This window comes from Pelecanus crispus, chromosome 1 (assembly GCF_030463565.1).
Source record: "Pelecanus crispus isolate bPelCri1 chromosome 1, bPelCri1.pri, whole genome shotgun sequence".
Classification (NCBI taxonomy): Eukaryota; Metazoa; Chordata; class Aves; order Pelecaniformes; family Pelecanidae; genus Pelecanus; species Pelecanus crispus.
Genome location: NC_134643.1, coordinates 188253137 through 188279285, shown reverse-complemented (window position 1 = coordinate 188279285; position 26149 = coordinate 188253137). Strand labels below are relative to the sequence as shown.

The window sequence follows — 26149 nt, the reverse complement described above, 5'->3', positions numbered from 1 at the left end:
AATTACTACTATGATTTTCAATACATTAGCAAAATACATAAATCTTAAAAAAAAAGAAAAAAAAAAGGAAAAAAGACAAATCTTTCTGCACTAAGCCAGAATCAACATCATCTGCATGAAGCCAATACCAACCAGATACACTTTTTAAAACAAACAACAAATGACATATAAGAACAAACAAAATATGTACATTTCCAGTCAATAAAAATTATTGCTGGGGGGACAGCCTACTTGACCCTGAAGCTGACTGTCTGAGGTTCCTAAGCAACTTTGACTATCATCATTAGTAATGGAGTGCAAAATGCATTACAGGCATTTAGAAATATTCAAGGTTGAAGCAAAGGAAGGAACTAGAGAATCCATAAATTCTTTGATTTGGTTTTCATTCAAAACTTTTTAACTCAGTGCAATAAATACACTCTGAGATAAACAAACACAAGATTAAAAAAAAAAATTTTGAATTAGAGAATCATCCTTCGCTCAGTTATCACCTCACCTGGCGAATTACACCACAGCTATGTATTCCTACTGGCAGAAAGCTGAGCAGTAATTCAAAGCTGAATTTGTCCTATCACAGTAACTGATTCCTGTTATGGCTATGACAGCAAGATTTAAAGAGAAGAAAAAAAAATTCTTGCTATCAGATCTCTTGCTCAGGATAGAGAACATGGGGATATCTACGCACACTACAACAAAAAGCAAACAAATAAAAGAAACAGAAGGCAACGATTTATATGTCAAATCAAAGTAACTGAATTTAACTGACTTTACGCTGGATAGTAATTTTCTGCCTCCATCTTTTGTATGATATTCCCTTGACCTCAGTTTAGCACTCCTAGAATGTGTATTCTAGAATGCACTTCAGAAAAGAAAGTATTTTGGAGTGATTTTCACAATACTGGGTAAAAAAAGACAATCTGTTTACTCAACAAGTTATGCTACAAATTAATATCTAGACTACTAAAAAGGGTTAGAAAGCAACTTATTCAGCGACTACAAATAAAAAAGGTAAATAAGTAATTGTAACTGTAAAAAGCTCTGTTCTAGAATGAAGAGGCATGAAATTACCTAACAGGAAGCTGAAGATGGGAGCGTCAAGGGACACCATCCAGAGGGACCTTGACAAGCTCAGGAAGTGGGCCCATGGGAACCTCATGAAGTTCAACAAGGCCAAGTGCAAGGTCCTGCACCTGGGCTGAGGCAATCACCAGTATCAGTGCAGGCTGAATGATGAACAGATTGGCAGCAGCCCTTCAGAGAAAGACTTGGGGATATTCATAGTTGAAAAATTAGATATGAGATGGCAGTGTGTGCTTGTCGCCCAGAGAGCCAATTGTATCCTGAGACGTTGTGGATGCCCCGTCCCTAGCAGTGTTCAAGGTCAAGTTGGACAGGACTTTGAGCAGCCTGATCTAGTTGAAGATGTCCCTGCTCATTGCAGAGGGGGTTGGACTAGATGACCTTTCAAGGTCCCTTCCAACCCAAACCATTCTGATTGGAAGATATAAGGAGTAAGAAAGGAGGGACAATTTTTCAAAAGAAGATCTCATCAGTACCAGCATAATTCAACTGCAAATGATTCTCCAACTTCAAATATTTCTTTATGGTTAGCTTTTCTGTGAGACAGATGAAACAAACAGCAATCTTTACTGCAGACATGGACTATTTAATAAAAAAGGTGACAGTGGAGTAACACAATCATTTCTTTCAAACTTGAGATTCATCTTTTACCATTTTTGTAATATTCACAAAGAATGACAATTATGAACAGTGTTCACTTCAAGTGAATTACATGAAAATCAATATGAGTTAATATTTACACTCTTAGATAATGATTTATAATGATCATTCAAATACACTATAATACTTTTTGTCTTTCTGCAGTAAACTCTATATCCAACTGAAGCAAATTGAAAATTGAAAATAAGGTGAAAGATTTCTTTGCTCGGACTCTCTGGGTGCAATTTTATGAAATCAAAGTGGGCATGAGGGACAGATTTCCTGCTAATTTAAACATTAATTATAAAAAACAGTTGCCTAAAAACTTGCTTTTTTACTGTTATTAATCTTTAAGTTTCAGCAAATATCACCACATGTGAGATAATTTTTCTGCATCTGAATATATGACTCATGCTTTATTTTAAAAGGCAGTAAAAATTTAACGCCCAAAGTCTGTAAGATTTGGGTAAACAGAACTCAACAAATTAACCTGCAACACCCATGTTTCTCAACACTGAATCTTCCCACAAAACATTTTAAAAGGTTACATTATAAACAACATCCCAAAATTTGACCCTTATTTGAAACAGTATCCTTTTTGTCTTCCTTTTTATTGCAATGACATGTTCAATACAGAAAAAAAAAGTAATTTTATTTTTACTTGTTGCAGAGGTTTATGAAAAAAATAACTGCTTACTTGCAGCTGAACTGAGTTATCCTGAAGACCTTCTACAATAGGAGAGAATCTATCAACATTCCTTTCCTCTGCTGCTGCTGTTACAGCTTCCAAAATTTTTTCAAGGCTGTAATAAAAGAAAAGCATTTCGCTCAGGAGAGACATTTAACCTTCCTGTTCATTTGTTATCTGAAGAGCCATGTTGCCAAAGTATTCACCTACCTCAATTTCTTGCGTACAAATTTAGGAGGTTTAAGCATTACTTGTTTCCTTTGGAGACTTTTGTAACCAAAGAATGACTTACTGGATTCCAATGGTTAAGATACCTTAAAAGTAATTCTAAAAAATTCTAAGCAAAAGCATGGCTGCATAACTACTTCCATCTAACCAGTACACCCACATGTCAAAAAGAAAACTCTTATTGATATGACCATAATAAAAATCACAGACAAAGGTATTCTGAAGACTGACAATATAGTACAGACTTATAGTACAAGACTTTCAAGTCTAAGTTGAAAATTTTAGCATTTCATTCAGGTATAACTATAATTTTGGATATTCTAAAATTACCTTACTATTTCTGGCTAAATACAGTACTTACATGTTTTCCTCTCCAACAATGCACATTGCAGAAAGGAGTTTAACTATATCTGTCATCATGTTAGTTTGCTTGGGATCAATTGCTTTGATGAGCAACAACAGGCTTCTCTCTTCTCCCAAAATTCTTTCCAATCCATACTAAACAACAGAGAAACAGTTGTAAGGAGAGTTAGAGCGAATACAAATGACTGTATCGAACATCTAGTAAGAGACAATGACAGTTCCCTCAAGTAAATATTTCAAATGACACTGAAGTCCATAAAATACCTAATTAAAAAAATTAAATGACAGTAAAGTCCAAAATGGGTCACTTATTCTGTAATAAGGTTATCCATCAGCATCAAAAGTTTACACTATTCTCTGAGTATATTTCTGCAGAGAGGATGTGGCAGGAGAAAGAACTTCAAACCACACCTGACCAACACACCACTTCTCCAATTTGCACAGGCTTACACCCACTGATCATGTACATTATCTGACTGTACTGCAGTAATTTAGATTTCCAGATTAAAAAAAGTCCCATACCTTATTATTCATGAAGGCTCTCAAACACTGTATAACCTTATGCTGATTCCTCTTCACAATTTTGTCCTGGCTGAATAAATAAAAGATTTAGTGCAATTAAATGCTTTTTACATATTAAGAAAAGCTAGCAATTTTATATGAAATTATTCTTACTTTTTTGTCTCAACCAATCTTTCCAAAACATCCAACAGCAGCCCCAGACCTTCTCGGCCAAAGTTTTCAACCCAGCTAGGGAGAAAGAAAGAAGACATTAAAAAAAAAAAAAAATTGACATTTCAAGGAGTAATTACAATGCATGAAAATTGTCAGCATAAATAAAAGCAGTATAACTGGATCTTTTTAAAACCCAAAATCAACTTTTTACTCAATACAAGATCAAGAGGCATTCCATTCACTCATTGACGCAATTAGATAACCTTAAATTAAAAAAGATTAAGAAGTTACAGTAGCCATTACATTTAGTAATTTGAATTTTTAAGTTAACAATTATACATTCTTTGGCACAGAACTGTAATTAAAAAAACCTTGCAAAGAAAGGGAAGAAAACCAACAATTTCTACTGTACACTGTTCTAGGCTCTCCTGGGAAGGTCAGAATCTAACCGTAAATAGCAGAGAAGGGAGGAAAAGCCTGAAGGAATTGCAGAAGTGGCTGCCTGAGATATTAACCCATACAAATATCTCGAAGTGAACACAACAAAAATTTAAAAATTTAAAATCTCAGCTATTGCCAAAGCTATCTTTTGGTGATGGGCATGTTGTTTCTACGTGAGAGAGCTGCTTCACAGTCCTGTTTACTATTGCTCAAAACCCCTTGATATCAAATACAAGTAACTGCATGACTAACAGCAGTACTGCAACCATCCCTTTGATAGTAGCTGTTGGTCTTGCTGAAACTATGATGTTTGATAAATTACCTAACCCTAAAGTTCACAGACAACACTGTCATTCATAGTCATACCAGAAGGAATATGTTGCTCTTTAGACTTCACTGTCTGTGTAAGGCACAGATATTTTAAACTTCAGACTTCTAACAAAATCCCACTCGAGGAAGGAGAAGTAGGCTGCAGAGGCAACAAAAATACATATACAAGCAGAGAAACTGTAGAGAATATTTTCTCAGGAAATTCCTTTTATAAAGGGTGAAGTTATAATATTCAGTTATGGAACGAATTCACAGGTACTTGAATACTCCTCTTTCCATAAGAAGCAGGAATATTTCCTGACACCTGTAGTCAACTTACCATGCTACTGACCTAAGACAAGCCCTTGGATCTCTTATTATTGTCTTTGGCCAACAAGACAGAAAATTATTTCATAATGGGTATCTCTTCCATACTTTTTCTACTTTTAAATCAGTATATTACTTTTATCTATTAACTGATTACAAAACCATCTCTATTTAGAACAGATATAGTTAGCTTGATGAAGGTGTAATACTTTTCACCACCTTCATCATCAAAACATAGATTCTGTTGTGGATGTAGTACCAATAGTTTCTGTGCATTCTTTATATTATTACTTAAACAAAGCTTAAGCTGAGGAAATCCCTTGTCATGTATTAAAAAAAAAAAAAGTCTTTTACATAAAAAGGAAGCATCCATTCTGCCACATCAGAAGTTCATCAAGATGTTGATAAGAATTAGTAAAAAAATTACAAAGTTCACTTTACTTGCATTATAGCCTTTCCATTGTTTTCTTTGTTTTGCCTATTTAGACACCATTGTACACATTGGGTAAAATTTATTTATCACCGCTTTTGAATAGTAGCCAGAATATTTAGATACTCCTATAATGCCACACCTTACTAGGGACACATAATAAGCTATTCTGTTGGAAATAACACAAGGGAGATGCAATAGCTCTTTTGAAATACATAGTACTTCCAACCCCATCCTATGATGGGATTAAACAGTTCTTCGCATCTGCTAGATACAGAGCTGTAATGGACTTAAAATTATAGGAACAGAGAACCAGATCAGATGCTTTTATATGTCTTCCCCCTATAAGTAAATATATATGAAAAAGGATTTTTTTTTTCCTTTCTGGATAAGTGTTTTCTTCTGAAACAGATTAGGCAAATACTGCCAATTATAGGTATAACTGGCCATATCTGACCTAAAGATGATGCTACTAGACATTTCTTAGCACATTTTGTATTAGACAGAATTGTGCGCAGCCACTTTGTCATACATCCAGCAGCTGAGGATGCTGAGAATGATCAAGTGCCTAAAATACTGTTCCATTATTACTGCCCTTTCCCCTGCTTCCACAAAAGAACAAAGATTACTTGCACTACCCAGAGCAAACACTCAGCTTTTTGTCAGTCTGACAAAACACCAAGCTATCAGTGCCCCTATTTTCAATTTATTAAAAATGTCCTCTTAATGAAAAGAGCTAAATCTGTTGCAACTATTATACAAAACGAGAACAAAAAGTTGTGGGTAACTAGTTATCTATAACACTACATACAGCTAGATCACTGAACCACTTTTGATGAATTGTGTTGTCAACTGTGAGGTAAAAACACCCCATTTATTTACCTGAAGAACAGTGACCAAGATCAGTGGATATATTTTCCTTTTGAGGCTTTCTTTTTATACTGATGGAAAATAAATACTGCTTTCTGCAGTAAGCTATAGGTTTCAATACATTTTTCTAAGTACTAGGATCAAACTACTCAATATCACTTGATTCAGATTTTCTTTGTGAACTAAAAATACATTTTACAAAAACGACTCATTGAAAACAATGTTGTAGAACCAGTTCTTGTATTAGAAACTGAAACTGTCAATAAGATTAAAAAGTTGATTAAAGTACAGTAATTCGAAAAACAACAAAAAAAACCTAAATTATATATTGTCAAAAAGATGACAGCCCACAAATATGAAGATTGTCAGGCTAGATTCAATCTAAATTTAATTCTCATCCTGTTAAAAAAGCATAAATTTATTCTTAGGTATTATACACACACAAAATAAAATCCCAAAGTTTCATCAGTTATTTCTCCTTCTTCATATCATACAAAGCAGGAGTTAAAAATAATCATGGATTTATAGCAGCCAGACTGGAGTCCAGTATTTATGTGTCAAAGCTAGTTCTTACTCAAAGATCTGGCTGCTGATAGGAAAATCAAGGTCACTAAATTTGCATCCAATGAATATCAATTGTTGTTACTCATTAGAAAGAAGGGGATGTGATTTAAAAAAATGCTTACTCAACAAATTTTTAGTATGAAGAACAGTGTGCCACTGTTACGTTTTTGCTATTTTTGTATATAAGCCCTACAGAAGAACTTAGTTTTTTCCAAAGGCTATTTTAAAATGCTCTGTTTAAGCCTAGCGAGGTCTATCTTAACAATCTTTTTCAGCACCACTCAACACACCAGAAGACTGTTTCAGAATCCATACGTTCCTTTGGTTGTGACCCTTCTTTTGATTTGTAGACTAAAAGGCATTCGTGGACAAGTAGTAGAGATTTTTTTTTTTTATGAAACTGCTGCCTACTTAAGTATCTCTTCTCTGGTGTTTCTGCAAGCCACAGTCACTCTCCTTCCAATTCAAACGTTGCAAATTCAGACCTATTCTTAGGCCATACATCCATTAACTTAATAATGGGTTTCACTCCAATCCAAGCATTATAGCTCTTTCATGTTGTCTCTTACATTCTACTTAATGTTTCAAATGGGAGTTAAATTTTAATAAATTATGGTCAAGTTAGGACTTAGATTCAACTGCCAAATTTTCTACCTACCATACTTTATATTTGACTGAACAAAGTTAAAGCCAAAGTTGCAATCTAGAAATATTTGTACCAGTAACTTAAAGAAACTAATCTCTCAAAGGTATCAGTGCAATACTTTGATATCAACAATGCATCATACCCTTCTAGCATGCTTTGAAGGACTGACATCAAATACACTAAGATTATGAAAATGAAAATATTTGGTTTTTCCATTTCTGCATGCACAAAAGCACTTGCTCTTTTCCCTGTACTCATACCTACAGATTTCTAATCCTTTCCTTACTTGAAGTGAAACACTTGGGGAAAATCTACTTAGTCCAAAATTTCATTGTATGTAGTTGCTGTAAATCTTCTAAGTTTCTGTACTTTGTTCTTCCAGATAATATTGATCACCAGACTTCTGGTATTGATCAGACACTCTATTGCAACACCATAGTCCAATTCAATTTGCATTCTCTATCAAATGTCTCAAGTATAGACCAATGCCGCTGTCTCATAGCTGGCCTCCACATTCCTTATTCTGATACTATTTCTCCATCTTCTTCACCCCTTCATGTCCTATCACATTGCACTGTGCTGCCAGGCAGAACTAGCACCTCACCAAGACCATGGGTTTTGGTTTGTTTTGGTTTTTGGGGGAGGGGGATTAACTTCTCTCTTGGTGTGGGAAAGGGGCAGCAAAGGGTATCACATACAAAAAGACAAAACTATGCAGTCCTATCAAGAACAAAGAGGAGATACTGCTCTAAACTTAAATTGTCACACATTTTATACATTTTGTGTTTCTATTCTCAGACACATACTAACAAGCAAAGCTTTCTTTATTATCTCAACATACGTGTAAATAAAATATCTCTGGGGTTGTGGGTTGTTGGGGGTTGTTTTTTTTAAATAAAGGAGGCGAAGCAATACTATATCAAAAAGTAGCTTCACTTTCATGGAGGAAGTAGATCTTCTGTAAAACCCTCTGTCAGAAGAACTCAGGTTAATGTAAAGCATGTTTCATGTTTCTTCCCATGTAAACCATTATATGTTCTAAATAAGACAATCCAATTCAAAAACAAATTAATAGCAGGAAAGAAGCAAACACCCATAGAGAAGACCCACATCAACAACTCTGCCAAGCCAGATGAAGAAAGAAGAAAGGTGTCTAATCCTTTTTAATCACATCCCATCATAAGCATCCCCAACATTTCACTTACATTATTTTGAACTAAGCCCTAAACAGTTTCCCAAAACCATGTGTTCAACCATTGGCTTAAATAGGTACTCTAAAACAAAAGGTTGTAGAGTAGAACATTAAAAAAAAATTAATAAAGCCAGCATACACAAATCAAGCTGCATGGATAAAATCAAAATTAAATGTAAAGACTGATATCAGTGTTAGAGTTAGGATTACTGAAGAGTTAGCCTTTTTAAAAAAAAACAAACCACAGTTAAACTAATGTTGTGGTCTTTTCTGTATAGATAAACCCCACAGATACAGAAAAAAATACTAGAAGGCAGCAAGGAAGAAAGCCTAAAGCACACTGGACAGAAGAAGGAACACACAATTAAAAATATATAGGTTTTCTGGCTAACAAACTTACACCAAGGTGTGTATCTCCCATTATTGATCACCCTGACAAAGTAAGTTAAAAGATTAAAGTGTTAAGAGAATACTTCAAAAGTAAAAGTGGGAAAAAAAACCCAACTTTTGACTATTTAGCACTAGAAAATGAAGCAAACTGCTCTGCACTACGTTTGGTTTACATTCTCTTAGCATTACCTTGTACAGATCATTGAAATCTACTGAAAAATAGATCTACAGAAGATACGTAATCAATGAAAAAAATAAGAAAAAAGGTACAATCATTCACTAATGCATACACATTCATTAACTGGAAAACCTTGAAACATGCACATCTACAGATCCATTAATTTTAATCCATTAAGAAATAAAAATATGATTAATCTTTGCAATATGTGTTAATGATGTTACCTGACAGGATTACTAGTCAAGGACACACGGAGAGATTCTAAGCAAGTGACTAGTCGTTCATCTGTTGACCCAGATTTTAATTCCTGTATAAACTCTTGGGGTGAAATCTTCCTCCTGTTCTTGAGACTTCCCTGAAATACAAAAAATACATTCGTTTTTTTATTTGGCACATACAGAAATCAAATCGATTATTAATGGCTAACCTTCATTTCTGTTCCTTGAAAAAACATGGGGAGGAAAAAAAGATATAATTTAGTCCTAAACCTGTAACTGTTTGTTGTCCATCTACTATATATGCTAAATGCTGTCTAAATTTTTGTCAATTTGTGAGCAAATTTATAATCAATAGTCAAAAGCAACATGCATCAAATGTAGAAATGTATCATGCACATGCAGTGAAATACGATTTTTGTAATGAATGGATTCTGTTGCAACATCGTAATTTTCAATACTCAATAGAAGAAGAAGAAAAGAAAAAAAAAACAAACCAAAAAAACCCCACAATTCTGAGGTGCTCTGAAGAGATCGCAGAGCATGTGTCCAGAAGGGTGACTGCTGTCATACAAGAATACAGAGGAAAGAACCAGTGTACTAGATGAGTACTCAGGATGTTACTGCAGTAACTTGAGTTCTTGCAGATAATGCTGTAAAACACTTTTCCCTCAAAGATCCTTCAGATGAGGAGTATATGAGACTGGGATTATAAAAACAGACTAGCTTTGGGTCTAAAGGCTAAAGTAAAAAAACTTTAAAAATTAAAAAAAAAAAATAAAAAGAAGAGAAATAGACTTCTTTAGAACCACTGAAGTTCTAAAGATAAATTCCAGCTCCTCATTTGTTGTATTTGCCATCTGTAAGAATGCAGTGCAACGCAAATACAACTATTGATGCAATAACATCAGGACACTTACTCAAACTTCAGGTTTGTATTTTTTCTTGCTTTTTGGGTTTTGCTCTTTCTGGCAGGTGGGGAGGCAAATGGGGCCATGGAGAACAGGGAGACAGAAAGGCAAATGCAATGGCAAGTTAATGCAGCACTGCAAAAGTAGTTTTGTGCAAACAGAGTATTTTGTGTTCCAAGCAACACTGGTTGAAAGACACTCTTCGGAAGGATATATAGTATCCATTGTTTTAAACAAAGCAATAGTTATGCTGAACTAATGAAGCTCTACAATTTGCAATTAAAATGGCAAATCTAAGAGGCATTGAGCCTGTTCTTTAAAAAGTATCCTCCTCCCCTTTTTTTTTAAGTAGCAGCAAAGACAAAATTTGTAGACAGTGGAAAGTAATGTCTACTCCACCTAACATCCACTTACGACATGAAGAAGGATAGATATATTTTCTACAGAACATATCTAAATTCCAAAAAAAGAGGCATACAATGGGATATACAACCTATATTTGACTTAATCCATTGGAGGACTCCTTTTTTTGAGAGCAGAAGCACAAATATTCTGTCATGTAGCACTAAAGTGAGTTACTAACTAATACTGAATTATCTAGTGGCTTGCAGTGCAATAATAACTGGACATTATCCACTGTAAATGGTGAGGCAGTCTCATTATGTTATTACACAGGCTTCACACAGAAGATGTTTTTGTACTTGGGTAGATCTTCAAGAAGTGTTGAAAAATATACTTTTCTCCTCCTGAAGAAGATGATGATGAAATAGGTTCTAGCAGAGAAGTGAAGGTAAAAACTGCAAAAAGTGGTTGGCAGACCAGACTGCTGTGCTGCCATTCAGAGGGACCTCAACAGACAGAAGAAATGGGCAGAGGAATTTCAGGGAGTTCCACAACAGGAAATACTAAATCTGAACCCGGGGAGGAACAATCCCATTCACCAACACGTATTGGGGCCAACCAGCTGCAAAGTAGGTTTGTAGGAAAAAAATGGGGGTCCTGGTGGATGACAAGTTGACCATAGGGAAGTGCATCACCAGCTGGCCAAGGGAAGTGATCCTTCCCTCAGCTCAGCAGTGCTGAGACACATCTGGAGTAGATGAGATGGCCAGGAAGGGATGAGGGTTGAGGGGGAACCTTAGAACTAGAGATCTCGGAAACCCAGAGAAAAAACAAAAGTCCATAACAATAAATGTTCCCATAGACAAAAAAAAACCCCTCAATGTTTTCAGTTTTCTTTCATGTTCTGTGTTTAGCTCATAGCCACATAACACTCAAGTCAGAAAGGCCCTACAGCAAGGGAACTTACTTTAATCTCTTCAGATACTATCTGGGTCCAAGAGTTAACAGTATGCATGGGTAATGCTAGGAACAGAACATCACCACCTCAAAAAACAAATTTATGCTCCTCACCAAGTTGGTACAATTGCTTGCACTTCCATAAGGCAAGAAAACTCAGCTTCCCTACAGCTTTGATACAGCTATATCTAAAAAGGAATGAAAAAACAACTGGAAAGAATCTCCAAATGTAGAAGATCCAAAACAAAACAAAAAAGCATTCATAATATTAAGAACTAAATATCAGACTTGATAAAACATGAAAGATAAAAGCTACTACACCATGAGTTGCCCAAAGCACTAAAAATTCACTGGCTAAGGGGAATTGGTGACAAGGGTTCCTGTCTGGTTATTTAAGAGCTTATATACTGAGAACAACCATCCTGTTACAATAATCCCCAAACATTTTAAGACTAGACAATATATACCCCTGAGGCACAATCAGGGGAATTTGAGTTACGGCTGTGATGTAAGGAGAAAATTGTGACAACTGCGGTGTAACAGGGGATCAGGGCTGTGCCTGTATGCATATGCAGCATACACAGTTCCCTGTGTGATCCTGGATCTTCCCAGCTGGTCTCTGCATACATGAGATAATGGACTGACCACAGACAAGATGACCAAACTCTTAGCAGCCTTCATGACAAAGTATTTAACAAAATGTTACAGAAGCTCTCCAGTTGGAAATTTCAAAAAGTCCCAGAAATTCTACTGGCAGCTCCTGCTGTGCATAGACTAGTTGATAAGCATTACTTGTATGCCTAAACATATAGATTAATATCCTGGGTGGAGAATCTGTCATTTCCAGTGACCTCCCCCAGCAGTTCCTACTGTAAAATTGACCAAGCTGGATATAACTAAGATACTTACAAATAGTCAGTAAAATTGCTTTCTTATGATGCAGAAACAGTCATATAGGACAGTCATATGGACAGGACATATAGATAAGAAGTTTAGAAGATATTTTGGAAGAAGTAATTTAATTTAATCAATAGCAATGTGTGTAGTGGAAAGGTCACATGGGACAGGAGCCCAGCCAGACTATAAGAATTCACTGAAATGACATTTCAGAGAGTCTCATCTGACCCATCTGAAGACAGTGTCACAAGCAATGGAGACTCACATCAATATCCAGACAGTAACCAGCCATCCTGTTTCAGATTCAGTTCCCCATCTGAACATTTCCCTATGCAAAAGATGCCAATAAACTGTGAATGTCTGTACAGCATACCCACAGTACCAAGTACCACTTATTCATAGTTACGCCAAGGTTCTGCAACATTATAAGAATATGATACATCTGCCAGTGCTTAAATAAAATGAGAGCTGCATTTGGTACCAATTGTGAAACTGATTATATTAGCTATATTTCTGCATGGGAAAAGCTGCTTAAGTTCAAAATGCTTGAGTTAACTGAGAAACAGGAAATATCTTGAGGCATCAGTGCCTCTAGAAATTTAATTGCTCAACTGAAGAACAACTGGTCTGTGAGCAGATGCAGTATGAAGTCAGCATTAATTCATTCAGTTAAAACATTACAAGGGAGTAAGCTGCACAACAAAAACAAAATATTGTGAAGAAAACTCACTTTAAAACCCCAGTTTGTGTGTGTTCAACATACAGAACAGCAAAACTTATGGTAGAGTAACTTCACAGCAATGCTGCTTTTATTTCCAGTTGAGTATTAACTCTATAACATGGAAATGGATTTTTAAAACTTTTCTGGGCTGGAACATCTTTGTATGTGTTTATATAGCACTTAAAAAATGTGATGCTGTTTCTAACATCAAATAATCATAATACATACGAACAGCTACAAAACCACAGAAAATACATTGGACATAACAAACTCTAACAACAAACAGAACCACACTGCTTTTGGTAGATGAGAATTCACACTCACATAATAGCCTTCAAACACAACTGTTGTTCCCTTCTCCAACTGTTTCCCGATAACTGAGACACGACACCACAGCAGGCAGAAGTTCCATTCAGGATTTCCAAGCCATGATGGTTTAAACAAAATAGAGATATACATCTCTAAGGTAATGTTTTTAAGGGAAGAAATAAGGCTTCATCTAAACACTACACATTACAACAAAACAAGAAAGTACGAGCAGAATACTGAAGTACTTGAGCAGAATTCTTCCAAGCATACAATTTTTGCTATCATTCAAATTTTCAGTAAGTACTACTAGTATCCCAAACCCCAAGACTGTTTGTTCTTAGCCATTCTTCTACAGGGAGCCCCTGAACACATCATAAAGAGTGATGGTAACAGCATACTTACAGACACACACATACAGACATACATACAGAAGTACCCTTTCAGCCAACTGTTTAAGAAGTCTCTAAGCAAAGTGGAGTGACATGAATGAGTATTGGATGATGCAAGTCAGTAGAACTCTGGTTACTTTTAAGTAACTGAGTCCTGAAGGATAGATTAATTCTAAACATCTCATGCGTACACAGAGGTAGGCCACAATATTCTGTACATAAATAAGCTCCTGAGCATAGCCCCACCAAACCCAGCATCATTTCTAGATGCATCAGTAAAAGAGATGTGCTTTGTGAATATTGGAAAGGAGTTCTGCATTTCTAAGAAACAGAAACCCTGATACTGAGGTCAATGATGAAGCTTTGACTATAGTGGAGTGCACTTTGATCACCAGAGGCTGCTTCATTTTCAGTGATTCATTAGAGACGCAGCCTCTGCTCTTCATTGTAATAGTTTTTGTAATAATAACTGTTTAAAATGATACCTGCTGAGTATTCTGCATAGCAGTTGCAAATGATCATATTTATCTCAGGACAATATAGCTTAGTACCTGTCTCCTTAAAGTTTGAGAAGTATGAACTATCAAGAGATGTTACTGCAGTATCACTCACAGAAAGAGACACCTGAGATGGGGTTAGTTGTATGTAATATTCAGGAGCTACATGGCACTTCAGCTCTTCTGACAAAGTATAACACTCATCAAGCCAAGGTACACCAACATTTAGCCAAGTACCCTGGGCATGCAGTGCACTATTCTCTCTAGACTGAGAAGGCACCCAAGTCCAATGCACTTGAGGCGTGAAACAGCACAACAGGAACAAAGTTTGCAAGGGCAAGGGAAGGAGTTTCCCATCCCAGTAGCTCCAGCACTAAGCTGAATTCATCTGCAGCACTAGTGTATCAAACAGCTGAATCTATTCATCTCAGAAACAGCTCCTCCCAGTTATACAAGTGAATGCCATTTCTAGTATGGACACAACAGCAGGAACAGAGTTCAGTAAAAACAAGAGTTTCCCTGCATGAATTAGTCTTCAGTGATCTCCCACAGCAGAAAGGGGAAGCTGGTGGGCTGGCAGGAAAAAATGTTGGGGGCTTTATGAAAACATGCAAGACAACAGTATATGGGAACAAATCACTACCCTGGGGGAAGAAACAGACCTGTCCTCTTCAACACAGTGCCTTGTATGGCTGCTTTCGGCACAGTGCAAGAAGCTCCATTGCCAAAAAAACAAGTGTGATGACAACCAAAGACAAAAAAAAAGTATTTATGGCAAATGGCATTCAGAAAGAAAGATGGATGAAACCTACTCTGCTATAGGCTTCAGATCCTTGCAAGTATTAAGTGCCAGGAAGTAAAGAGCTAACATGCAAATCTCTCTCTTGAGAAAGAGTCTTAACATCACCATCATCATGATGCTAACATTCCAGCAATAGATGCGATTGCAGCAACTCTGAACAGCCAGCCGCATCCTATTATCACATGACTTTTTAGATCAAACAACTGAGATCTTAGAATGGTCCTAGAACCCTAGGAGGCTAGGAGTGTCAGCATCATATAAAACTTGACATGTTGTTTTAGGCTGAGAAACTTCAAGAATGTTGTGAGATGTGCGAGCCTGAAGTTTCCTGATTTCCCATGAAATATGTCTAAAAAAGAAAAACAGACCAGACCTCCTAATCTTCCAGTACTAAGGAACTTTTATGCTATAGAAGGACTAGTAGCTTTGATAAACTTATCTTAAATCAAACAACCTCCAGACAGTTTCGTCCTGCACTGGACATCTACCTTCCTAAAAGTGCTAGAGCATTACACTAATAAGGTATGTAATTTACAGTAGACAATAAGATAAATACCCCATTTAAATTACTGTATTTAATACCTTCCTTTCTCAGTATTTAGTTATAATTACATATGGGCAATTTTACTGATATCTTTACATGCATGGAGCAGTGAGAGTCAAATAATCAAATATATGAATTCTAAAACAATCAAAAGGTCTGAGGACAATATTACCACTGCAGCATTTAGCACTGGAGCCAGTCCCCACTATGCAAAAATTACAGTAGCTTTTCTTATGCCAACTTAATCCTTACACTGCCCAGTACACAACTCCTTGCACTTCTCTAAAACAACAAGTAATTATCACAATAAGTAAAAAATTAACATTAACTTCCATTATCAAGTATTATATAGCATCAAAACATGAATTCTATGCTCAAGCCAAGTATGAAAATGCTAATCAGTTAAGGAATTCTTTTTAGACAGTGCTAGAAAAGGAAAAAGGTTCACATCAAACTTTTCCAAGACATTTTCTGCAGAATCTTTCCATCTCCACTAATAGCCATACTTTTATCAAAAAGAAATGCTGTTCTGTGTACAGAAGACACACCTCAAGTACAAGTGAATAACTTTCATTGCAGCTTATAAAATAATGAGACAGTGCCCTTTAAAAATGTTTGTGTCTATGAGAAAGAAAAATTAGTCAAAAGAATGTAAAATGCTTGCATCACTTTTTCTCTCCAGTAGGAAATAATGTAAATACTAAGTGTTTGGTGTACTTCAGAGAAATTTACTTACAGACTTTGAAGCAGTGCTAATATATTGCATCACCATTTCTTTTTTGGTATTAAAATCCTTTTCTCTCAATGGCATCTTCTTGTCTTCATTTAAATTCATATCTTCCTAGAATGGGAGGGGGGGAAAAAAAAAAAGTTTTAAATGTCATCCAGCAACACAGTTGTTTAACTATAAGAGACTAATTTAAAAAACTTAAGACACAAAAATATGAACTTGAGCAACTGAAAGCTGTTATACAAGCAACTTTTCATAAGTTAGATATTACTTAAAAGCATAAAAATCTTTATCTATCTTTTCTAGCAACTCAGACTAAAAAAAACCAGTCAGCTATGCCAGGATAAACAAGTGCATCACAGCCAATACTAGCATAATCTCTTCTTAGAAATCACTTACAGTTTCACACACATACATGCACTAAACTACAGAAAAGCGTTATTTAACACTCCTAAAACATTTATAAGTGTACTCAAAATGGTCTCTTAGAAAGATCTTTTTAATTACATACACATGTGTTCTATAATTCTGTTCCTCAGTTCAGAAATACCTAACCCTGGGCAGTGGAATCTGTTTTGCCCTGAGAGTAGTTCACAAAATAATATTCACCTTCACAGTAGGTAAGGCCCAAATTCTTGACCATTTGACCATTAAACCAACACCTCCAACTGTTATCAAAACCCCATCACAATTAATTCATTCCAACATAAACCAGAGATCAAAAAGAGCAGAGGTAGAACCACATTCAAAGCCACAAAGCAGCTATTCATTGACATCACAGAAACATGGTGGGATGACTCGCATGACTGGAGTGCTGCCCTGGATGGCTATAAGCTCTTCAGAAGGGATAGGCAGGGAAGGAGAGGTGGTGGGGTGACTCTGTATGTTAGGGAGTGTTTTGACTATATAGAGCTTGACAGTGGTGATGACAAGGTCAAGTGCTTATGGGTAAGGATGAGGGGGAAGGCCAACAAGGCAGACGTCCTGTTGGGAGTCTGCTATAGACCACCCAACCCGGATCTAGAGACAGATGAAGCATTCTACAAGCGGCTGGCAGAAGTCTCGCCATCACCAGCCCTTGTTCTTGTGGGGGACTTCAACTTGCCAGACATCTGCTGGAAATACAACACAGCAGAGAGGCAACAATCTCAGAAGTTACTAGAGTGTGGGCAGGATAACTTCCTGATGCAGCTGGTAAGTGAGCCTACCAGGGGAGGTGCCTCACTTGACCTGCTCTTTACAAACAGAGAAGGGCTTGTGGGAGATGCCATGGTTGGTGGCTGTCTTGGGCTTAGCGACCATGATATGATAATAGTTCTTGGTGACGTAAGGAGGAGGGGCAGCAAAACTGTTACCATGGACTTCTGGAGGGCAGACTTTTGGCCTGTTCAGGACACTGGTTGGGAAAGTCCATTGGGAGGCAGTCCTGAAAGGCAAAGGGGTCCAGGAAGGCTGGGCCTTCTTCAAGAAGGAAGTCTTAAGGGTACAGCAGCGGGCTGTCCCCGTGTGCTGTAAGACCAACCGGTGGGGAAGACCACTGGCCTGGATGAACAGGGAGTTTCTGCTGGGACTCAGGGAGAAAGAGAGTCTACCACTCCTGGAAGAAGGGGTGGGCAACTCAGGAAGAGTACAGGGATCTTGTTACGACATGCAGGGAGAAAATTAGAAAGGCAAAAGCCCAGCTAGAACTCAATCTGACCACTGTTGTAAGAGAAAATAAAAAATGTTTTTACAAGTACATTAACAACAAAAGGAGAGCCAAGGGGAATCTCCATCCTTTGCTGGATGCCGGGGGGGGGGAACATTTTCACCAAGAATGAGGAAAAGGCTGAGGTATTTAACGCCTTCTTTGCCTCTGTGTTTAACAGCCAGACCGGTCATCCGCAGGGTATTCAGGCCCCTGAGATGGAAGACAGGGACAGGGAGCAGAATGGAGCCCCCATAATCCAAGAGGAAGCAGTTAATGACCTGCTATGCCAGCTGGATGCTCACAAATCTATGGGCCAGATGGGATCCACCCGAGAGTACTGAGGGAGCTGGCAGAGGAGCTTGCCAAGCCACTCTCTATCATCTATCAGCAGTCCTGGTTAACAAGGGAGGTCCCTGATGACTGGAGGCTTGCCAATGTGATGTCCATCTACAAGAAGGGCCGAAAGGAGGACCCAGGAAACTACAGGCCTGTCAGCACCACCTCGGTGTTGGGAAAGATTATGGAGCAGTTCATCTTGAGTGCACTCAACAGGCATGTAGAGGTCAACCAGGGGATCGGGCCCAGCCAGCATGAGTTCATGAAAGGCAGATCCTGCTTGACCAACAAGAGATCTCCTTCTATGACCTGGTGACCCGCCTAGTAGATGAAGAAAACGCTGTGGATGTCATCTAACTGGACTTCAGTAAAGCCTTTGACACCATCTCCCACAGCATTCTCCTTAGGAAGCTGGCGGATCATGGCTTAGGCAGGTGTACTCTTCACTGGGTAAAAAACTGGTTGGGTAGCCGAGCACAGAGAGTAGTGGTGAATGGAGTTAAATCCAGTTGGCAACCAGTCACGAGTGGTGTTCCCCAGGGCTCTGTTTTGGGGCCAGCCTTGTTTAATACCCTTATCAATGATCTGGATGAGGGTATTGAGTGTGCCCTCAGTAAGTTTGCAGGTGAACACCAAACTGGGTGGGAGTGTCAATCTGCTCGAGGGTAGGATGGCCCTGCAGAGGGATCTGGACAGGCTGGACCAATGAGCCAAGGCCAACTGTATGAGGTTTAACAAGGCCAAGTGTTGGGTCCTGCACTTGGGTCACAACAACCCCATGCAACACTACAGGCTTGGGGAAGAGTGGCTGGAAAGCTGCCTGGCCAAAAAGGACCTGGGGGTGTTGGTCGACAGCCGGCTGAACATGAGCCAGCAGTGTGCCCAGGTGGCCAAGAAGGCCAACAGCATCCTGCCTTGTATCAGGAATAGTGTGGCCAGCAGGAGCAGGGAGGTGATTGTCCCCCTGTACTCAGCGCTGGTGAGGCCGCACCTGGAATACTGTGTCCAGTTTTGGGCCCCTCACTACAAGAAGGACATTGAGGTGCTGGAGAGTGTCCAGAGAAGGGCAATGAAGCTGGTGAAGGGTCTGGAGCACAGGCCTTATGAGGAGCAGCTGAGGAAACTGGGGTTGTTTAGCCTAGACAAGAGGAGGCCAAGGGGAGACCTTATCACTCTCTACAGCTACCTGAAAGGAGGTTGTAGTGAGGTGGGTGTTGGTCTCTTCTCCCAAGTAGTTAGCGATAGGTTGAGAGGAAATGGGCTCAAGCTGCGCCAGGGGAGGCTTAGATTGGATATTAGGAAAAATTTCTTTACAGAAAGGGTAGTAAAGCATTGGAACAGGCTGCCCAGGGAGGTGGTGGAGTCACCATCCCTGCAAGTGTTCAAAAAATGGGTAGACGTGGCACTTTGGGACATGGTTTAGTGGGCATTGTGGTGTTGGGTTGATGGTTGGACTGATGATCTTAAGAGATCCTTTCCAACCTTAATGATTCCTGATTCTTACTTTCATTAAAAAATAATCCATCCACCAAGCCAGGCAACATGAAATTGCTACTCTACCCTTAATTGGTTTAGTGGTGGACTTGGTAGTGTTAGGTTAATGGTTGGACTGGATGGTCTTAAAGGTCTTTTCCAACCTGAGCGATTCTATGATTCTATGATTTCCGACACAGGGACTTCTACTGTTCCAGCCTAGGAATGCTCTGATCATTGTAATCAGTTCTGCATCTGTGAGAAATTACATTTTCTATCATGATGGAGGTTAAAAAGAAAAAAAAAGCTTTAAGAAACAATTTAGGCACACCCACAAACAGGCACATACAGCATTACTATGGTCACCCAAATTTAGCAGAATTACTGCAGTTATTTTCAGCTGAGACTCATGAGGTGAATGTCCACCAGCTTTGGCAGGAGCAATACTACAAAATCAGCTTTGATATCAAGATGGTTACCCACTATTTCACCTAGTCAGAAATCAAAGACAAAGAGCAAGCAAATTTACAACCTTAGAATTTTAAGAAAAAAAACATAAAGACCAAAATTTTATACTAGACTGAAACTTAAGTTTCCTTATCTTTTGCTAGTTTTCATACTGAATAGCACAAAATCAAGCACAGATCCTAGAAACATTTAGAGTTTTGTATAAATCCGAGCTGTGAGAAGACACTGCAGAAAATGCTTAACCCCTTAAGTTAAACTTCTTCAAAGTACAATTAGGGTGATTTTGTGTAGATTCTGGATTTCCCCCACACACAAATATTACTGTTTCCTTAAGGACTAGAAAAAGTTCCTCACTTCAGCCTAGTATGCAATTAATTTATTACTTATTATTTATTAAATTATCATTAAATTAGTATTTTTATTATTTATTTGATACTATATAGTGTATTTATAGTATCAGATTTTTATATATTTATTATATATAATATTTATATATATGATACTATATATACACTATACTACTAATTGATATTTTTAGTATCAAATAAGTACAGGGTGCATGTTGTAAAAAGTTCTTTTGTTCAAGCAATAATAACATAGTCTTTTGCCTCCTTGGCAGCTAGCTTGCATATTGGTGTTACTTCCTACACCTGAAAGTAAATGCAAAATAACTTTGTCTAAACAAGCTGGAAGAAAGGAGGCCACACATACTTCAGTCTTTTCTCATAGTTCTGTTCTTCTAAGTACTGCATCCCTTTGATCAAAAAAATTCACAGAGAAACTATTTGCTTATGCCCACACCAAAATTCTAGCAGTGCATAAGGACACAAAAATTTCTGAATATTTTGCAAGTTGCCTCATACTTAATCAAATGTCATGGACATTACCTTGAAAGTGTATGCTGCATTTTCCAGCTTTTCTTGCATGAAAGCAAGACAAGAAACTACTATGATTTACTTAATGATGGGAAACCTGGTGTGATCCAAAAATGCTGAATGGATTCAAACATCCATATCAAAATTTAAAAAAACAAACAAATAAACAAACAAAAAAACAACAAAAAAAAACCCACACAAAAACAACCACCCACACAAACCAAAACACAAAAAAACCACACCACGCTTAAATACACATACATTCAAATCACTGCTGGTATCTTATATTGCATGCAAAAAGATCATTTTCTTCCAAGACACATAAAACAGTGGAAAATTTTGTGTGTGTGTATACACCGTTTGGAAAAAAGTGAAAGATACTTAAAGTTACCTGTCTCTATCAAGGCTTACAAAACTCACTACAGCTTTTTTAAGATAAGAAAGAACACATAATCAACCACAAAAAGTAGTGTCTTTAGTATTTCAAAATCAAAAACCTAGAGTAATCATCTGATGAAAGGAAGGGTATATGAAGGCTGTTGAGCATGATGTTAAATAGTCAGGCAGAAACCTAAAAATTTAAACCAGTTACACAACAAATCAATCTAAATATTTTAATTTACTGGTCAAGCATTTAGCAGTTAATTGCATAACTAGCACGGACTTTTACAATTCATCAATGAATTCTGACATTGATATATGGTTTTGGACCTAAGGATTTGGGAACTGCTAAAAGGCATTTAAAATAAGAACAGAGACGTAAATTCTTTTCAATTTACTCGTTTAAATATTTTTTCAATAACAAATTCTTTCAAAGCCAGAAAAATACTATAACTTTAAATTCTCAAGAACTGCTCAAAAATCTCTATGCCTTAAAGACATTTCCTTAGCTTAAAAAAGGAGGGGGGGAGGGTGTGGTGTGGAATAGAAATCAAGTCAGATTGCCAAAAATACTACAATGTTAGTATTTCCTCTAGCCTTTCATTTGTTATCTTATCTTGTTACAGGTATTTCTCATTTTATGTAATATTTCTGTTTAATTAATTACTTTCTATTAAATGCACAACAACATACTTATGACTGTTCTTATTACCAGGCAACACATCTGTTGAGATATGCACATGGCAACCCATACTACAAATTACTAAAATCAAGTCCAGCTTGACATTACCAGATGAATTTGGTTTTTTCCGCAAGTTCCAATAAATGTCTTTGGAACGCTGTGCCTCAGGATTCCTTTCCACAGGGATACAACTGTATAGCAATACTGGCTTCAAATTACAATACACTTTACATGTATATTTAATAAGGGTAGCTGTATTCTATTCAAAACTTAAATTGCATTTTTAAAACCTACATAAACAGAAACGTAAGAATACGGAAATCAAAGTATTCCATTTTAAGTTTCACAAAAATTTATGGCTAGGTCTTTCTCCATGTTTTCTGAAAGTTATCATATCTTCAATACCTTGCCTGCAATATGTCACAGGTTTTTTTCATAACAACATTGAAATGCATGTATATCCTACCTAAGAGGGAATGAAAAAAAAACAAACAAACAAACCAGCTTTTCACATTAGCCTGTAGCTACTGCAAAGTTCATTCTTCTGCTTAAAGCAGTTTTGCACTTCTTTCAGACTTGCATAACTTTAACTTCAGTTTTCTGAAAAATAACTTGTGACCTTAAGTACCAAAGAGAAAACAAAGGGCTTGTTTTTCCTGAAAAAATACCTAACATCAAATCACATTTTGGGGGGGGGGGGGGGGGGGGGGGGCAAGCATTCTATCAGTACAAACTATATTTCATAATCCTAGATATAACAGCAGGTTTATTTATAGGAAATATTCTGTCTGTGTGTGCAGTAAAAAGTAATTTATTTGTTGGGTTTTTTTAACAAATGAAACATAATTAAAGCAATTGATTTATATAGATTAGAAGTATTCAGCGGTACAAGGGGCACATCAGATGTGCTTTAGTTTATAAAATACTTCAACACCATTCTTTTATTTTTTCTTAAATGATTTAAAGTTATTCTACAGGTGAGCAATACCTCTTTGGAAAATAAGAATAAGTCATTTCACGTGGACATTTTCCTAATAACACTAACAGGAATAAAGAGAGCTAAATGACAGTTAATTACTAGCTTTAACTGTCTGGTTTCATGAGGTCTTTCATAATTTTTGCCATCAAAACCACACAGGACATGACCACGTAAAAGACTGGGAGAAGGAAGCAATATGCATCCAGAAAAACCAAAGTATAATGTAACACATTCAGTGAAACTTCAGAATTTAGAAACTGCTCCCTTCAGTACTAACCAACTGACTATTTTTATTTTGTGCAAAATTAGCTCTAAAAGCCTGGCTACAACATTCAAATTGTTCACCACCCCACTCCCCCAAATCACTTAATTTGATCAGAAACGCAAACTAGAGGCTACAATATATAATTAGCTGTGTAATCTACTGTGACTAAACTAGCTTTATTCCAGTCCGTTCAAGTGTGGATAATCTGAAGAATCCTTTCTGCATTACATGTTATAGCTAAGATAACACTGATCAAGTAGTTTAACGAAGACAGTTTAAGTGCTTTGCTATTCAACTAGGAAAGCATTCAAATTATCCAGGATGTCATCATTACTTTAACATATTTTTGCAAAGTAGTTATAAAATTGGAATGAATTGCTTCAGGATCCATGGATATAAGCATTTCTGTTTACCTAGACACACAGTAGTAGGTTTCTAAGGATTTATTGAAAGTTTCCATTTTTTATGCCATAGTCTCAACATCACACACTATTTTATACCACAGTCTCTGTGGGATGGTAGAGAAATAAAACCTGCATTTATGTAGCAGGGGGTGTGCACAGGGAGGCATACCTTCAAGTTTTGTAAAAAAACCTCTCCCATTTCCTAACATTTGAGCAACTAGTGTAACACAGCGAAATTTCTTAACAGAAGTAAAATATCCTAGACACTGAGGTATACAAAGAAAAATGGACCATGTGAGAACAAGTACAAATACAGAAGTTGGTAACACAGTAAATTAGTCCTCCCCTTCATCAGCCTAACCATGAAAATTCTGAATCCTATCTCTCAGTCACAGCTCTCAACAGTTCTACAAAAGCATCTTCAAAACTAAACTAATATTATTGAGTATTAGGAATTACAAATTCCATAAAGGTACTTGTCTCATAGCACATTCAATTTCCTTCACATCCCAGCCCCTGGCAGTCCCTTGTGATTCAGGAGTTACTTGTTACTCGCTGTGAGGCAGAGGAAGAAATAATAACCTAGGCATTGCTCTCCCTGTTAATGTCCTCTTGTGCTCTTCAGATTGCAGTCACTCTCTTCTCTCATGGCCATTCCACATCTAGTTTTCAGTTGCCAAAAATGTCATCATCATCATGACAAAAAATCTCAAGCTATTGAGGTGGTAACAATGCCACATGATCTTTCCAGCAAATGACTGTTCTTTTGTAGCACAGTCATGATGACAGGTAAGGAAGGAAGCAAATTTGAGACTGCATGTGCAGACAAATGCTGCTTTGGAGGCAAGAGCCTAAAGTCTTTTTTGTGCAAGAGCAACATGGAACATAGGCTCAGAACAAAACCCTGTTGTGACATTCAAAGGCATAAAATCCCTTTGTAAAAGTTTCAGGTTGTCTTGAAAGCAAGCAGGATTCCCCATTTCTTGTTCCTCCTCAAAATCTGTTGCATCATCTCACTTCTAATAATCAGAAACCTTTAGTTTCCATTTTAAATATATTTGAAGCAAAATCTTGTCAAAATAATTCAAAGACTTCATCCCCCGAGAAACGCATAATTACAACTCACAACAACGATATTAATAATTGAGGTGGAGATCAGAACACATGCACAAAGAGGCTCCACCTGTCAGTTAGCCATGTTGTCCTTCTTTAAGTAAACGAAATTGGTGTAAGACTCTTACCATCATTTTTTCAAACAGCGCTATGATTTCTCTTTCCGACAGGGGCTTTGGAGCAAAATCGTCCCCATCCATAGGTGTGGATGACCAATCTGTAGAATGTGACTGCTTCATATGTGGCAGAGGAGGTCTTTCCTTCTTACTTCCTGGAATTCTTATACTGGCAAATCTATCCAACTGAAAACAGAAAAGGTACAACATATCACATACTATTTCCATTCTATGTAACCCCAATTAAGATGGGTGTTCTTGGAAGCTAAACATCCTTATTTTTCTGCGATAACTTGCCTGTTATTTAACTGTCTTGTTTTAAAGGGTTTTCCTAAAGATACATATAACAGTCAGTTGCCTTAGCACTTGAGTTAACAGACCAGAATCCCATTACATTATAGAGAAATCATGCAGAACGTGAGAATTTTATGGAAAGTTTAGAGGAAAAGATATCTACAAAACCAACTCATGAAGAGTTCTTCCCAACCATTACATGCAGAATATGAAAAAGCAGACTTATTTACCAAAAGCATAGTTTTAAAATGTTTTTCGTTACTCTGAAAGAGCTGTTCTCCTGACATTGTAATAGAATATAAAGATATGCAAAGAAACTACTTTTAATAAAAAGACAAGTTAGCATAACTAAGACACTGTTCTTTTTTCTTTTTTTTTTTTGGATTATGTTGTCCAAAACTTAGTGCCTGTCTGTGCTCCAATTATTTAGAAATTCATTTAGGAGAAACATAAAAACCATCAGCTCCTTTGTTAAGTAGGATACACCAATTGTTTTATGAATAATCCTTAGGACTTAGCATCAACACAAGACAATTGCTCTGACTTCACCCTTTCAAAGGCCAAAAATACTTCTTTGGAAAAGCAGTTTGGGTTGTGTGGTTTGTTTTGGTTTGGGGTTTGGGTTTTGGTTTGTTTTTTTTTTTTTACTGGTTAGAAATTTATCAACTTTTCAATAAGACTTACTAAGTGAAATTTTAAACATTGTCATTGTTAGAGCTTGTGTGTTTTAATGTATATG

General features: G+C 37.1%; 1 protein-coding gene across 1 annotated transcript in view; it reads right to left on the bottom strand.

Moving 5' to 3' along the window:
• Positions 1 to 26149, bottom strand: part of DIAPH3 (diaphanous related formin 3) — a 277409-nt gene that overhangs the window by 225467 nt on the left and 25793 nt on the right. Inside the window, exons 3-9 of the mRNA XM_075727918.1 lie at positions 25129 to 25302; positions 16341 to 16445; positions 9245 to 9375; positions 3674 to 3748; positions 3521 to 3590; positions 2997 to 3133; positions 2417 to 2522 (exon numbers count right to left, since the gene is read on the bottom strand). Coding sequence (XP_075584033.1) covers positions 2417 to 2522; positions 2997 to 3133; positions 3521 to 3590; positions 3674 to 3748; positions 9245 to 9375; positions 16341 to 16445; positions 25129 to 25302 — 798 coding nt within the window. The remainder of the gene's footprint in view (positions 1 to 2416; positions 2523 to 2996; positions 3134 to 3520; positions 3591 to 3673; positions 3749 to 9244; positions 9376 to 16340; positions 16446 to 25128; positions 25303 to 26149) is intronic.